Below are 17,793 nucleotides of genomic sequence, written 5' to 3' on the forward strand. Positions count from 1 at the left end.
TATCACAGTGGTCCTATAGGAGGGACCTATATCACAGTGGTCCTATAGGAGGGACCTATATCACAGTGGTCCTATAGGAGGGACCTATATCACAGTGGTCCTATAGGAGGGACCTATATCACAGTGGTCCTATAGGAGGGACCTATTTCACAGTGGTCCTATAGGAGGGACCTATATCCCAGTGCAGTGGTCCTATAGGGGGGACCTATATCCCAGTGCAGTGGTCCTATAGGGGGGACCTATATCCCAGTGCAGTGGTCCTATAGGGGGGACCTATATCCCAGTGCAGTGGTCCTATAGGAGGGACCTATATCACAGGGCAGTGGTCCTATAGGAGGGACCTATATCACAGGGCAGTGGTCCTATAGGAGGGACCTATATCACAGTGGTCCTATAGGAGGGACCTATATCCCAGTGCAGTGGTCCTATAGGAGGGACCTATACCACAGTGGTCCTATAGGAGGGACCTATATCACAGGGCAGTGGTCCTATAGGAGGGACCTATATCACAGGGCAGTGGTCCTATAGGGGGAACCTATATCACAGGGCAGTGGTCCTATAGGAGGGACCTATATCACAGGGCAGTGGTCCTATAGGGGGGACCTAAAACCTTTGCAGGTTTCCCTACTTACAAAGCATGTAGAGGTCTGTAATTTTTATCATAGGTACACTTCAACTGTGAGACGGAATCTAGAACAAAAATCCAGAAAATCACATTGTATGATTTTTAAGTAATTCATTAGCATTTTATTGCATGACATAAGTATTTGATACATCAGAAAAGCAGAACTTAATATTTGGTACAGAAACCTTTGTTTGCAATTACAGAGATCATACGTTTCCTGTAGTTCTTGACCAGGTTTGCACACACTGCTGCAGGGATTTTGGCCCACTCCTCCATACAGACCTTCTCCAGATCCTTCAGGTTTCGGGGCTGTCGCTGGGCAATACGGACTTTCAGCTCCCTCCAAAGATTTTCTATTGGGTTCAGGTCTGGAGACTGGCTAGGCCACTCCAGGACCTTGAGATGCTTCTTCCGGAGCCACTCCTTTAGTTGCCCTGGCTGTGTGTTTCGGGTCGTTGTCATGCTGGAAGACCCAGCCACGAACCATCTTCAATGCTCTTACTGGGGGAAGGAGGTTGTTGGCCAAGATCTCGCGATGCATGGCCCCATCCATCCTCCCCTCAATACGGTGCAGTCGTCCTGTCCCCTTTGCAGAAAAGCATCCCCAAAGAATGATGTTTCCACCTCCATGCTTCACGGTTGGGATGGTATTCTTGGGGTTGTACTCATCCTTCTTCTTCCTCCAAACACGGCGAGTGGAGTTTAGACCAAAAAGCTCTATTTTTGTCTCATCAGACCACATGACCTTCTCCCATTCCTCCTCTGGATCATCCAGATGGTCATTGGCAAACTTCAGACGGGCCTGGACATGCGCTGGCTTGAGCAGGGGGACCTTGCGTGCATTGCAGGATTTTAATCCATGACGGCGTAGTGTGTTACTAATGGTTTTCTTTGAGACTGTGGTCCCAGCTTTCTTCAGGTCATTGACCAGGTCCTGACGTGTAGTTCTGGGCTGATCGCTCACCTTCCTCATGATCATTGATGCCCCACGAGGTGAGATCTTGCATGGAGCCCCAGACCGAGGGTGATTGACCGTCATCTTGAACTTCCATTTTCTAATAATTGCGCCAACAGTTGTTGCCTTCTCACCAACCTGCTTGCCTATTGTCCTGTAGCCCATCCCAGCCTTGTGCAGGTCTACAATTTTATCCCTGATGTCCTTACACGGCTCTCTGGTCTTGGCCATTGTGGAGAGGTTGGAGTCTGTTTGATTGAGTGTGTGGACAGGTGTCTTTTATACAGGTAACGAGTTCAAAGAGGTGCAGTTAATACAGGTAATGAGCGGAGAACAGGAGGGCTTCTTAAAAAAAAGTAACAGGTCTGTGAGAGCCGGAATTCTTACTGGTTGGTAGGTGATCAAATACTTATGTCATGCAATAAAATGCAAATGAATTACTTAAAAATCATACAATGTGATTTTCTGGATTTTTGTTTTAGATTCCGTCTCTCAGTTGAAGTGTACCTATGATAAAAATGACAGACCTCTACATGCTTTGTAAGTAGGAAAACCTGCAAAATCGCCAGTGTATCAAATACTTGTTCTCCCCACTGTATATCACAGGGCAGTGGTCCTATAGGAGGGACCTATATGACAGGGCAGTGGTCCTATAGGAGGGACCTATATCACAGGGCAGTGGTCCTATAGGAGGGACCTATATGACAGGGCAGTGGTCCTATAGGAGGGACCTATATGACAGGGCAGTGGTCCTATAGGAGGGACCTATATGACAGGGCAGTGGTCCTATAGGAGGGACCTATATGACAGGGCAGTGGTCCTATAGGAGGGACCTATATGACAGGGCAGTGGTCCTATAGGAGGGACCTATATGACAGGGCAGTGGTCCTATAGGAGGGACCTATATCACAGGGCAGTGGTCCTATAGGAGGGACCTATATCACAGGGCAGTGGTCCTATAGGAGGGACCTATATCACAGGGCAGTGGTCCTATAGGAGGGACCTATATCATAGGGCAGTGGTCCTATAGGAGGGACCTATATCACAGGGCAGTGGTCCTATAGGAGGCACCTATATCCCAGGGCAGTGGTCCTATAGGAGGGACCTATATCCCAGGGCAGTGGTCCTATAGGAGGGACCTATATCCCAGTGCAGTGGTCCTATAGGAGGGACCTATATCCCAGTGCAGTGGCAGCCGACTACCTCTAGATGGCGGTGGTAATTAATAGAGGCTTTGCATGGCAACTTAGGGGCTGCTAACAAGATGGCCTCCAAAGAAGAAGGGATAAAAAAAAGAGCGAGCAAGTGAAAGAATAGGAGTGAGAAACCACAAACAGGAAAGAGGTAGCACCACATAAGATAATTCAACAGCTACATTATCTCTACAGACAGAGAGAGCCAATACCACCGACAGACAGGAGGACCACAATAGACATAAGTGTTGACTTTATTGTTTTTTTAACCCTCAATGATTTTTTTTTGGTGTGTAGTATTGTTGTACTTGGCTGAGGCAAGTCGGCACGCATTTTAAATGTTTCAAATAAATTCATTAATTCAAAGATGAGTACAGAAGAGTGACGGGAAGCAAAATTGAATGAGACAGAGCTAAGGAGATGGGAGGGAGATGGTTAGGGGAAACTGGCCAACCTCGTTGATGTCCACGTGGCCATAGGGCGGCTTGCGGTGGCGGTACATCCAGAAGGCCAGCAGCAGGGCCATGGAGAGCATGGTGATAGGCAGCAGTGAGTAGACCAGCACATTGAGTAGGGTGGGCATGGGGGGAGGCGGCTTGATCACTGGAGGGACAGAGAGAGGGACAGAGAGAACACAGTGTTACCGAGAGGAGCGAGAGAGAATAGTATTAGGTAGGTGCAGTATTAGGTAGGTGCAGTATTAGGTAGGTACACAGTATTGTTTCTCCTTTAAGCCTTGCTTTGACTTCAACGCACAAAAAGGTTTGCTGCCTGGATGTCTGTGTGCTCAATAATATAATTGTTATGCTATTATCCTGGGCAGAATTGCCCCTACCTTTTCAAGACTTGCAGTCTGCAAACAAGGGTTGTAAGTCAATACTCGTGTGGCCTCTTGCACATTTCAGTCCGTCATGTTTAAGATCCTACAATTCCCCTCTGTGAAGACCGTTTGGGAACAAAGTCAATAGTTAACCCTGGGTGAGGCCCACGGAGCTTCCAACTCAACATACACCAACTTCCAGCTGGTATAGCTTTCACACACATGTCAAATATAATATCAACCTACTGAGTTTCACTTCACACCAGCCAGGGGTTGGAATACCAAGATAACATAACAAGATATCATAATAGTATGATACTATAGCAAAGCATATGATATTTGCTCTGAAACAAATGGAGCGAGCAGTGATGGGGAAAATCAAATACTCCAAAATGATGACAAAAGCCCATTCAGATATAGGTCAATATAAAGTGTACATCTGACTAGCCCTTGAAATCTGAGTATGGGAGTGAACGTTGCAATTTAGGTGTAGCCTAGCCATAGAAATATAATAAATAGAAGAGACGATACTACTCAACTCAGTGTTCTGTGTTGGGTGGACCGGCGGCCAGATCTATTTTCTGTGAATGTAACACAGATGAAAGAGACGGCGTCCAACAGGTCTACTTACTTGGTCCATTGACATCGGGCAGGTGGGTGAACCTCTCGTTGCAGAAGTTCCCCTCGCAGCAACAGAAGAAGACCTGAGGATTCTCCTCTGTCGCCACACACTCTTGCCTGAGAAAAAAAAGACAACATTTTAGCGACCGTCAAAGGGAAACGCTTTAGTCTAGAGTAGAGAAGGGAGCGCCTCAGCTTTCTGCTGACTTCAGTAGTTGAGAGGGCCTGTGGTTATACACTATGCCGGGTCGTGTTCAGAAGGGAAGTTCCGTTATGAAAAGCAGTGAAACAGGAAGGTTCTACCAGAAACTGTTCAATAAGAAACTCTGTTTTAATATCGTTTTCCATTGCAAGACATTTTGAAAAGCTTTGCTACTGTGTGCCCTACTGAACACGACCCGGAAACAGAATTGGGGCCAATGACCTGTTCAGACACCTAACTAACCCTTAGCTAACCACCTCCTTTCGTTCCCTTCCCTCGCCATGCAACGCTCACACTATTGACTTCTTGACCTCAGTGGAGGACAGGAGGGGGAGGAGGGAGAGGACTGGCAGTGTCGCCATCATCGGCCCGTGTCAGCCTGGCGTGTCATTGGGCAGTGTCCTCTCCCCTTAAAGAGCCAGAGCCAATGGAGAGGCCAGCCAGTCGACCCTGACAACACTGGAAGGGGGCCCGGATTAAGGGCTGCTTGGCCTTGTGGGGGGGCGAAGCGAAGGAGTCTCCTCAAGCTGTCCCGATATGAACACCAACTCCCAACAGTAGAATGGTTGTAATCATGACGCACATTTGAAGATTGAGATTTTAAAGACATCCAGTGTATATCTGGAGTAGAGGGTTCACACTGACAACTGAGGCTTCCAGGATCAACTTACACACGATATAAAAGCTTTTACATCAATGCATTCAAGGAACCTAGATCTTCATTCCCGCAGGGTAATATGTTGCACAGTTCATTCAGAACAGGACAGACCTCCTCACCGGTGGCGGCAAGATAACATATCTTTACCCAAGTCTAATCTACAACAGTCTCGAGTGTCTACAACAGTCTCGAGTGTCTACAACAGTCTCGAGCGTTTCAAAAAAGCTTTTCGACTTAAGCCCGTCACTCAACACATTTCGATGTTTGGTATTTCCAACATGCACCAGAGGATCTGCTCGTCTGCTATTTTAAGAAGTGGCGACCTCTAGTTTAAGCAACCTGGGATTGCTGGCGTTGCGTTTCAAGATCAGTCATTGTTGCTGGCCCACTTTCGCACTGGCAGTCTCGATGAGGGAATCGTTTCATACATAGCCTTTTCATGGTGAGAAGCTAATGCAGCTTTAGAATTGAGCTTGTAGAAAACCTCTGGTTAAATACCCCAAAACAAAAGCCCTTTATGCATTGTTACCTTGGCTCTTCTCATTCAACACTATAAAACACAACAATGTTCATTCTTTTCAAGTCGATCATTTAAACCCCATGTACACATTTGTCTCACTTTGTAAACAACAATGCAGTGGATTGGTTTTAGCCAAAACCTTTTTTCTCCCCTCTAACGTGTATCCGGGGAGAAGCGACTGTATTCAAGCTTCCCATCCGGAAACATCTATTCAACGATTTATCTGGGTCTTGGGAGAAAGGCCGGAAATAGATTGCAATGGCAACCAGTTGAAAAATCTACCGCACCACTCCGCCTGACTTTTCCAGCGACGGCGAAGCCTTGGTTATGGAGCACCTACGGGACCCGCGGGGCGCAGGGTAATTGTATATTCCAGTTTGACAGAGACATTTAATATGGAATCCATGCTTCCACGTCTGCATTGGTTGCTGTTTGGGATTTGAGGCTGGCTTTCCGCATTGTCATCTGCTGATGTAAAAAGGGCTTTAGAAAAACATTTGATCAGTAACACTTCCTGTAGACAAAATAGAAACTAAAATGTTCAATAACACAAGCGAAATGTCGAAGACAAGCTCGTGTGAGGTTGCACACACACATACCAGCCATGAAGTCAATAGGCAGTAATGCCTGAGTGACAAATCCGACTGTGATTGTTAAAGTTGTATATATGGTCATATTTGATGGTTAGATTAACATAGTCATTACTGATCAGTGACATATGGGGACCCCATTGTGCTTCATTCTAAACACTTGAGGCATTGATCCCACTTGGGAAATGAAAACATTGAGCAGAAACCCGCCTATACAACCATAGGGAAAACACTGATTCCACCTCTTCACCACACCAGGGCCCCTATTCATAAAGAGCAGAAGAGTAGGAGTGCTGGTATAGGATCAGTTTTTGCCTTTAGACCATACCCTGGATGCCAGCTCAGCACTCCTACTCTCAGACTCTTTGTGAATACATCCCAGGACTCCAGTCTTAAAGGCAGAGGAAGGCAGTTCGTCTAATCTACAACTCAACAGTATTATATAGGGCCTTGCTCAAGGGCACAACGGTAGGAGATTTGACCTGTCATAGCAGTTGAAGTCGTCCAGCCAGCAGCCCTTCTTCACCAGCTCGATGGTACCAGAGTTGTTGCGCCATGAGGCGTAGCAGTGCAACCTCTTGTCCTTCTCACCCTCACAGCGCTCTACCCCGCTCTGGTTGGTCTTCTCGATCTCATAGTTCACGTTATAGAACAAGCACTCCCGTGTGTCCACCTCTCCATGGCTTGGTCCTGTCACAGAGAGAAAGATGAGGAAGCACTAGTTTAGTCAAGCATTAGAAGAATACCATTAGCCCAGTTTAAATACACACTATAACCTATCATTTACGCACTCAAAACCCAGCGCTGTGTTTGGTACAACTGTCGTCTCAGAAGTTACACGTCTAGACGTAAACAATCAAAAAAGATGCTCTCCCTTTAAATACAACCAAATATGCAAGTCAGGATTGAGAAATGAACTAAAAGATCAGGACCAATCAAGAATCACAGATGACGTATAAAACCCTCAACCCCTGTGTGTCAAGGGGTTTGGGATCGAACAGTTTGATACTGAATCACAACCGAAAGCAGGGTTTCTGTATTGCGTAGTGTGGTAAAGTAGCGGTGATTGGTGTGGTGAGTGGCGGCATGTTTGATGAGGACATGGCACACGGCACCGCAAATAGAAGCACATAGACGCCTCCCTGCAGCGCACAGAAACTCGGCTTGCTTTACTCTTTTGTCAAAACAGCACTCCAGACTTAGTGCATGCCTTATTTTGATAACAGGGGACAGGGAGGTGATATTTTCTGACGATGAAACCAGAGTACGTGCCGAAAGAGAAAGAAGTAGAGATAGTTTAGAGGAGAGAGAGAGAGAGAGAGAGAGAGAGAGAGAGAGAGAGAGAGAGAGAGATAGTTTAGAGAGATAAGTAGAGAGAGTTGAGAGAGAGAAGTAAAGAGAGTTTAGAGGAGAGAGAGGTAAGAGAGTTTAGAGGAGAGCGAGAGAGAGTTTAGAGAAGTAGAGAGAGTTTAGAGGAGAGCGAGAGAAAGAGAGAAGTAGAGAAAGTTTAGAGGAGAGCGAGAAGTAGAGAAAGTTTAGAGGAGAGAGAGAGAGAAAGAGAAGTAGAGAAAGTTTAGAGAGAGAGAGAGAGAGAGAGAGAGAGAGAGAGAGAGAGAGAGAGAGAGAGAGAGAGAGAAATGGTAGGGAAGGGGGGAGAGAGGATGTTTATGGTAAGGAAGGATTGTACACTGTAGGCTGCTACAGACTGAAGGCAGGTCGACTGCAGCGTTTGCCAGCTCACAAACAAGCGTCAGCACTGAACAGCTTTCCATGAAATAAGAAAGACATGCTGGAGGAAGAACACATTAAAAACCTGTGGCAAACCAAATGAGCTTGAGGGGAAAAAGCTACCTTTTCAGCACCCAAAAGCCATTTGACCAACCTTTTCAGCTCACTGGTTTAACAGCTAGTGGGAGTCCATAGCAACAATCCCCAGAGCCATACAGGCCTTAGGCTATCTCTGCATTTCCGGGAATATTACAATGGCCGCTTGACAAGGGCAGCATATCCTTGCCGTGGCAGAGGAGGGAAAGGTCATCAGGGAGATAACCTCGGTGGTGTGTGTGAATAGAGAAAAGAGAGAGAAAAACACTGCATGTTCCAAAAGAAACCAGCACAAAATAACAGCCTGAAGAAGAGCTCCTCTTCCCATCCCTGCTGGAGCAATGGAGAGAGAGGGAGAGCGGCTCAGTGAGAGGGAGGGCGAGCGGGCACAGTGAGAGGGAGGGCGAGCGGCACAGTGAGAGGGAGGGCGAGCGGCACAGTGAGAGGGAGGGCGAGCGGGCACAGTGAGAGGGAGGGCGAGCGGCCACAGTGAGAGGGAGGGCGAGCGGCACAGTGAGAGGGAGGGCGAGCGGCACAGTGAGAGGGAGGGCGAGCGGCACAGTGAGAGGGAGGGCGAGCGGCACAGTGAGAGGGAGGTCGAGCGGCACAGTGAGAGGGAGGGCGAGCAGCACAGTGAGAGGGAGGGCGAGCGGCACAGTGAGAGAGAGAGAGAGAGAGAGAGAGAGGGCACAGTGAGGGCGAGCGGCAGAGAGAGGGCGAGCGGCACAGAGAGAGAGAGGGCGAGCGGCAGAGAGAGAGAGAGAGAGAGTGAGAGGGCGAGCGGCACAGAGAGAGAGAGTGAGAGGGCGAGCGGCACAGAGAGAGAGAGTGAGAGGGCGAGCGGCACAGAGAGAGAGAGTGAGAGGGCGAGCGGCACAGAGAGAGAGAGTGAGAGGACGAGCGGCACAGAGAGAGAGAGTGAGAGGACGAGCGGAACAGAGAGAGGGAGGGCGAGCGGCACAGTGAGAGGGAGGGCGAGCGGCACAGTGAGAGGGAGGGCGAGCGGCACAGTGAGAGGGAGGGCGAGCGGCACAGTGAGAGGGAGGGCGAGCGGCACAGTGAGAGGGAGGGCGAGCGGCACAGTGAGAGGGAGGGCGAGCGGCACAGTGAGAGGGAGGGCGAGCGGCACAGTGAGAGGGAGGGCGAGCGGCACAGTGAGAGGGAGGGCGAGCGGCACAGTGAGAGGGAGGGCGAGCGGCAGAGAGAGAGTGAGAGGGCGAGCGGCACAGTGAGGGCGAGCGGCACAGTGAGGGCGAGCGGCACAGTGAGGGCGAGCGGCACAGTGAACAGGGGAGAGAGGGTGCATGAGGGAGTGTGAGGGGTGAGTGAGAAAGGGTGAACACAAGTTTAACAGCGCCGACCACGGCCAATCTGTGCATTAACCGTCACTAGGCAATGGGAAATGTGGGAGTATACGCCTTTACCCCGCTCTCCCAGACAAAGCCTTGTATAACTAACCTTGTGGAGGGGAGGGGGGGGGGTTCAGTCCCATTCAAAATCCTATTTTCCTTAACCTCTAAACCTGACCCTAACCCCAAAACCTAACCCAAGCTGCTAACCCTAACTGTAACCCTAAAACGAATATTAACCCTAAACTCCCGAAAAATAGCATTTGACCTTGTGGGGACAAACAAAATGTCCCCAGTTGGTAGATGGTTTTGTATGTTTACTACTCTTGTGGGGATTTTGGTATAGTTAAACACACACACACACACACACACACACACACCTGCTGTACATAAACACTCACAGCAGAAACACACAGACTCCAGCAGCAGAGAGCGACTGGAAACAGGGAGCTGAAAGCCAATGTCCTGCTCTTGTTGCTGCACGACGGCTTGAATACTAAAAACCTTGCTGCCTCAGCAATGGACACCTCTCAACATTCAGGAGCTGAATTTGCAGGGTTCCATGGGAATATTAAAGCTAATGGCGATAGTGGATGTCAGGAGCAACCAAAAGGAAATGTGTGTTCAAAAAGCCATTGTTTCAGGTGCACGTTACAACCACATTGGGGAATATAATGTGTATGTTACCAGAGTTTTACTGGCCCACGTACAGTATGGCTGGCGACAATGATTTTGAACAAGCTAATTCATGACATAACCAACCCCTCTACGAAAAAAATATATAATAAATGTGCTTATGATCATTGGTGGTCTTAAAAAAGACACTTAAATTCAGACGCCATAAAAGTCAAGTAAACCAATCCCAGGCCTCCCTAGAGAGATATCAGAGAGAGGAATGCCACTTCCTAGTTGATAGAAAAAGGCAGTGGATCATCATAGCCATTCAAACAACTTTCTCCTACTTCAGACACAAGAGAAAAAGATAGAAACCATCGGTTTCTAGCACTCAGGAGCAAGCAGATCTTCAGCACTTCATTCAGCACATCTTGTTCAGTACTGACTGCCTCAAGAGTGTGGAATGACTTAGCCCAACAACAAACACTTTCCCAGGAAGAGGAGATGTCAGTACAATGTTCAATCTGAACAGGCCAAACCAAACACTGCTTTTTATCCACAGCAGTTGGTGAGCTCTGGTGCTAAATAGTGGTTACAGAGCAAATACTCAATCAGCAACCAATTCACATTCAACTGAGACAAATTCCCTTCACATTCCACACCTCCATCAAGCTAAAGGAGAAACTCCAAATCCAGCTATCCAAAAGCACACTGGGAAACACCGAAGTCCTTTCTCAGTTACAAGGAGTTATTTCCCTCTTGTTTTCCACATAACAATGACTATGAACTACAAACTATGAATCATCAAGACTTGATAAAACAGTTGACCTCTAAAACTCTAAGACTTAGTCGTTTATCCTAAGCTTACATATGGAAACGTTTTAAGAAGGTCATAGCAAGGATCGTTCATTTTGAATTTTAGGACCCCTGTATGTAATAAAAAGGAAAATATTTGTAATATATATACACTGCTCAAAAAAATAAAGGGAACACTAAAATAACACATCCTAGATCTGAATGAATGAAATAATCTTATTAAATACTTTTTTCTTTACATAGTTGAATGTGCTGACAACAAAATCACACAAAAATAATCAATGGAAATCCAATTTATCAACCCATGGAGGTCTGGATTTGGAGTCACACTCAAAATTAAAGTGGAAAACCACACTACAGCTTGATCCAACTTTGATGTAATGTCCTTAAAACAAGTGAAAATGAGGCTCAGTAGTGTGTGTGGCCTCCACGTGCCTGTATGACCTCCCTACAACGCCTGGGCATGCTCCTGATGAGGTGGCGGATGGTCTCCTGAGGGATCTCCTCCCAGACCTGGACTAAAGCATCCGCCAACTCCTGGACAGTCTGTGGCGCAACGTGGCGTTGGTGGATGGAGCGAGACATGATGTCCCAGATGTGCTCAATTGGATTCAGGTCTGGGGAACGGGCGGGCCAGTGCATAGCACCAATGCCTTCCTCTTGCAGGAACTGCTGACACACTCCAGCGACATGAGGTCTAGCATTGTCTTGCATTAGGAGGAACCCAGGGCCAACCGCACCAGCATATGGTCTCACAAGGGGTCTGAGGATCTCATCTCGGTACCTAATGGCAGTCAGGCTACCTCTGGCGAGCACATGGAGGGCTGTGCGACCCCCCAAAGAAATGCCACCCCACACCATGACTGACCCACCGCCAAACCGGTCATGCTGGAGGATGTTGCAGGCAGCAGAACGTTCTCCATGGCGTCTCCAGACTCTGTCACGTCTGTCACGTGCTCAGTGTGAACCTGCTTTCATCTGTGAAGAGCACAGGGCGCCAGTGGCGAATTTGCCAATCTTGGTGTTCTCTGGCAAATGCCAAACGTCCTGCACGGTGTTGGGCTGTAAGCACAACCCCCACCTGTGGACGTCGGGCCCTCATACCACCCTCATAGAGTCTGTTTCTGACCGTTTGAGCAGACACATGCACATTTGTGGCCTGCTGGAGGTCATTTTGCAGGGCTCTAGCAGTGCTCCTCCTGCTCCTCCTTGCACAAAGGCGGAGGTAGCGGTCCTGCTGCTGGGTTGTTGCCCTCCTACGGCCTCCTCCACGTCTCCTGATGTACTGGCCTGTCTCCTGGTAGCGCCTCCATGCTCTGGACACTACGCTGACAGACACAGCAAACCTTCTTGCCACAGCTTGCATTGATGTGCCATCCTGGATGAGCTGCACTACCTGAGCCACTTGTGTGGGTTGTAGACTCCTTCTCATGCTACCACTAGAGTGAAAGCACCGCCAGCATTCAAAAGTGACCAAAACATCAGCCAGGAAGCATAGGAACTGAGAAGTGGTCTATGGTCACCACCTGCAGAACCACTCCTTTATTGGGGGTGTCTTGCTAAATGCCTATAATTTCCACCTGTTGTCTATTCCATTTGCACAACAGCATGTGAAATTTATTGTCAATCAATGTTGCTTCCTAAGTGGACAGTTTGATTTCACAGAAGTGTGATTGACTTGGAGTTACATTGTGTTGTTTAAGTGTTCCCTTTATTTTAGATAGATAGATAGATAGATAGATAGATAGATAGATAGATAGATAGATAGATAGATAGATAGATAGATAGATAGATAGATAGATAGATAGATAGATAGATAGATAGATAGATAGATAGATAGATAGATAGATAGATAGATAGATAGATAGATAGATAGATAGATAGATAGATAGATAGATAGATAGATAGATAGATAGATAGATAGATAGATAGATAGATAGATAGATAGATAGATAGATAGATAGATAGATAGATAGATAGATAGATAGATAGATAGAACCAGTCATAAGTTTGGACACAGTCGTGGCCAAAAGTTGAGAATGATACAAATATTAATTTTCAAAGCCTGCTGTCTCAGTTTGTATGACAGCAATTTGCATATACTCCAGAATGTTATGAAGAGTGATCAGATGAAATGCAATTAAATGCAAAGTCCCTCTTTGCCATGCAAATGAACTGAATCCCCCAAAAATATTTCCACTGCATTTCAGCCCTGCCACAAAAGGACCAGCTGACATCATGTCAGTGATTCTCTCGTTAACACAGGTGTGGGTGTTGACGAGGACAAGGCTGGAGATCACTCTGTCACGCTGATTGAGTTCGAATAACAGACTGGAAGCTTCAAAAGGAGGGTGGTGCTTGGAATCATTGTTCTTCCTCTGTCAACCATGGTTACCTGCAAGGAAACTCGTGCCGTCATCATTGCTTTGCACAAAAAGGGCCTCACAGGCAAGGATATTGCGCCTAAATCCACCATTTATCGGATCATCCGGAACTTCAAGGAGAGCGGTTCAATTTTTGTGAAGGCTTCGGGGCGCTCAAGAAAGTCCAGCAAGCGCCAGGACCATCTCCTAAAGTTGATTCAGCTGCTGCGGGATCGGGGCACCACCAGTACAGAGCTTGCTCAGGAATGGCAGCAGGCAGGTGTGAGTGCATCTGCACACACAGTGAGGCAAAGACTTTTGGAGGATGGCCTGGAAAAACATTAGGGACAGACTGATATTCTGCAAAAGGTACAGGAATTGGACTGCTGAGGACTGGGGTAAAGTCATTTTCTCTGATGAATCCCATTTCCGATTGTTTGGGGCATCCGGAAAAAAGCTTGTCCGGAGAAGACAAGGTGAGCACTACCATCAGTCATGTGTCATGCCAACAGTAAAGCATCCTGAGACCATTCATGTGTGGGGTTGCTTCTCAGCCAAGGGAGTGGGCTCACTCACAATTTTGCCTAAGAACACAGCCATGAATAAAGAATGGTACCAACACATCCTCCCAACCATCCAGGAACAGTTTTGCCTTTTACAGCATGATGGAGCACCTTGCCATAAGGCAAAAGAGATAACTAAGTGGCTCGGGGAACAAAACATCGATATTTTGGGTCCATGGCCAAGAAACTCCCCAGACGTTAATCCCATTGAGAACTTGTGGTCAATCCTCAAGAGGCGGGTGGACAAACAAACCCACAAATTCTGACAAACTCCAAGCATTGATTATGCAAGAATGGGCTGCCATCAGTCAGAATGTGGCCCAGAAGTTAATTGACAGCATGCCAGGGTGGATTGCAGAGGTCTTGAAAAAGAAGGGTCAACACTGCAAATATTGACTCTTTGCATCAACTTAATGTAATTGTCAACAAAAGCCTTTGACACTTATGAAATGCTTGTACTTATTCTTCAGTATTCCATAGTAACATCTGACAAAAATAGCTAAAGACACTGAAGCAGCAAACTTTGTGAAAAATGTATATTTGTGTCATTCTCAAAACTTTTGGCCACGACTGTACTCATTCCAGGGTTTTTCTTTCTATTTACTATTTTCTACATTGTAGAATAATAGTGAAGACATCAAAATTATTAAATAACACATATGGAATCATGATATAAGCAAAAAAAAGTGTTAAATAAAAATATATTTTATATTTGAGATTCTTCAAAGTTGCCACCCTATCTTTAATGACAGCTTTGCACACTCTTGGCATTCTCTCAACCAGCCTCATGAGGTATTCACCTGGAATGCATTTCAATTATCAGGTGTGCCTTGTTAAAAGTTAATTTGTGGAATTTCTTTCCTTCTTAATGCGTTTGAGCCAAATCAGTTGTGTTGTGACAAGGTAGGGGTGGTTTACAGAAGATAGTCCTATTTGATAAAAGACCAAGTCCAAATTATGGAAAGAACAGCTCAAATAATCAAAAAGAAATGACAGTCCATTACTTTAACCTCTCTGGGGTAGGGGGCAGTATTTTGACATCCGTATGAAAAGCGTGCCCAAAGTAAACTACCTGTTACTCAAGCCCAGAAGCTAGGATATGCATAATTGGTAGATATGGATAGAAAACACTCTAAAGTTTCTAAAACTGTTAAAATAATGTCTGTGAGTATAACAGAACTGATATGGCAGGCGAAACCCCGAGGACAAACCATCCCAAAAAAAAAAAAAGATTCAGCTTACCACTATTTTCAATGGCTAGTATTTTTATAATAATGCCAAGTCCTCCCAGATTACAGTTCCTAGGGCTTCCACTAGATGTCAACAGTCTTTAGACAGTTTCAGGCTGGATTTTGGAAAAATGATCGAGAAATTGTAGTTTTTCTAGGTGGCTCCCATTTTGGCTGTAGTGTTTCCAAGCGCGTGGAGGAAAGTGCATTCTTTCTTATTTGTCTCCGGTAATGAATATACTATTCTCCGTCTTAAATTGTATTGTTTAATTGCATATTAGGATACCTAAGGTTTGATTATAAACATTGTTTGACTTGTTTGGAAAAGTTTAGTAACGTTTGGGATTAATTTTGTATGCATTTTGATGGAGGGAAACAGTGGATCATTGACTGAAGCGCGCCAGCTAAACTGAGTTTTTATGGATATAAAGAAGGACATTATCGAACAAAAAGGACCATTTGTGATGTAAGTGGGACCTTTTGGAGTGCCAACAGAAGAAAATCAAAGGTAAGGCATTTTTTATATCACTATTTCTGACTTTGTGTCGCACCTGCCTGGTTGAAATATGATTTTCATGTTTTTGTATGCGGGGCGATGTCCTCAGATAATCGCATGGTTTGCTTTCGCCGTAAAGCCTTTTTGAAATCTGACACAGCGGCTGGATTAACAAGAAGTTAAGCTTTATTTTGATGTATAACACATATATTTTGAAGAATGTTAAATATTGAATTGAGTATTGTTGAATTTCACGCTCCGCGTACCCTAGAGAGGTTTAAGAGATGGTCAGTCAATGCAGAAAATATCAAAAACTTTGAAAGTTTCTTCAAGTGATTGTGATTTAATTAGATTGTGTCAAACCCTTTTGCTTATGGGTAGATGTCTGACAACAAACAATAGTTTCATCAGCTTAAATTCACTGAACATTACACTAAGACGACTCAGGCACAACAATCGAGGCCTAAGCATGTCACCCATGCTCACTCACCTTCCAAATAATTGTTAAAGCGTGAGAAGAGCAGATCAATCTAGATATCACCGAGTGAAATGAACCAAGCGTGTTTACCGCAACCAACGTTTTTCAGCTATAGGCCTATTCCCAGGAACTCTGCACCATGGCAGCGATTCAAAGGGGAAGAAAAAGCAGTGGGCCTCCGAAGCAGACTCTTTCATAAAGACGGAGAAAAAAATGAACGTCTGGAGGTCATATCATATGGCCCATAAACGGCATCTGTCTGCACTACTGTGCACACACACAGGGCCACAGGACCAGACCGAGGCACAACTGCGAGCGGTGCTCCCGCATTTGTTCCAAGGACCCTGGTCTCTAATTAGAAGCAGAACTTGGCCTACCGCAAGAACACAGCGGCTTTATCACACAGAACAAATGGAGGTCTTCTCCACTCGCCTCCGAGGCTTGTTTGCTGTATAAACAACAAAGGAATTATATTATGTTGCATGTTTATTTTGTTGGGGACATCTGCAACCCCAGGATGAGCTATGACTTGAATGTGGACATTTTTGGAGCCGTTCTGTGGCTGGGTACTCAAAGCTTTCGCACTAACAGGATAGGAGACGTGAGTATCACAAAACTATATATGAGACGTAGCTTAGACATTTCTGAACTAAACGGTTCATTTTGATAATAGGCCTACATAAAAGAACACATCACATTGTATGAAAAACATACAACATAGCCAATACGAAGACGACACTGAATCATACTTCATACAGCATACTTCATACAGCATACTTCGAGTGAAATGTCTCAACATTTGTATCAAAACAATCAGAACACATATCATTAGTTGAAGTCGGTATTAGAAGGCTTCCAACTTCAATCTTACTTAAAATGTCAATCTCATTCATCAAGCAAATGTGTGACAGTTAGACAAACACAGGGGAAAAGGCAACTTTTATCAAGCCCATAAATTCCTGCAAAGATGAGGTCATTACCTGCCTCTACATCAACTATCGTGACTGTTGTGTAACATTCTACCTCAGGACAAGAAAAATAACAAGCTGGCACTTAACCAACTGCACAAGGCTATAAACAATCCAGAAAAATAACAAGCTGGCACTTAACCAACTGTACATACAAGGCTATAAACAATCCAGAAAAATAACAAGCTGGCACTTAACCAACTGCACAAGGCTATAAACAATCCAGAAAAATAACAAGCTGGCACTTAACCAACTGTACATACAAGGCTATAAACAATCCAGAAAAATAACAAGCTGGCACTTAACCAACTGCACAAGGCTAGAAACAATCCAGAAAAATAACAAGCTGGCACTTAACCAACTGTACAAGGCTATAAACAATCCAGAAAAATAACAAGCTGGCACTTAACCAACTGCACAAGGCTAGAAACAATCCAGATAAATAACAAGCTGGCACTTAACCAACTGCACAAGGCTATAAACAATCCAGAAAAATAACAAGCTGGCACTTAACCAACTGCACAAGGCTAGAAACAATCCAGATAAATAACAAGCTGGCACTTAACCAACTGCACAAGGCTATAAACAATCCAGAAAAATAACAAGCTGGCACTTAACCAACTGTACAAGGCTAGAAACAATCCAGATAAATAACAAGCTGGCACTTAACCAGCTGTACAAGGCTTTAAACAATCCAGAGAAGCAGCCTCGATGTAGGTTCTGGTTGCCGGCGATTTTAATTCTGCATCACTAAGACACGTGATGCCCTCCCCAACTTCCATCAACACGTCTCCAACTCACTAGAGGAGATAGACCTAGACCACTGTTATTCAACCCACTAGAGGAGATAGTCCACTGTTATTCAACCCACTAGAGGAGATAGACCACTGTTATTCAACCCACTAGAG

General features: G+C 45.6%; 1 protein-coding gene across 1 annotated transcript in view; it reads right to left on the bottom strand.

Annotated features, from left to right (window-relative positions):
- Window positions 1–17,793, bottom strand: part of LOC100136506 (activin receptor type-2B) — a 57,173-nt gene that overhangs the window by 15,419 nt on the left and 23,961 nt on the right. The window contains exons 2-4 of the mRNA XM_014159620.2: window positions 6,667–6,874; window positions 4,225–4,331; window positions 3,228–3,376 (exon numbers count right to left, since the gene is read on the bottom strand). Coding sequence (XP_014015095.1) covers window positions 3,228–3,376; window positions 4,225–4,331; window positions 6,667–6,874 — 464 coding nt within the window. The remainder of the gene's footprint in view (window positions 1–3,227; window positions 3,377–4,224; window positions 4,332–6,666; window positions 6,875–17,793) is intronic.

This window comes from Salmo salar, chromosome ssa19 (assembly GCF_905237065.1).
Source record: "Salmo salar chromosome ssa19, Ssal_v3.1, whole genome shotgun sequence".
In the NCBI taxonomy this organism is placed as follows: domain Eukaryota; kingdom Metazoa; phylum Chordata; class Actinopteri; order Salmoniformes; family Salmonidae; genus Salmo; species Salmo salar.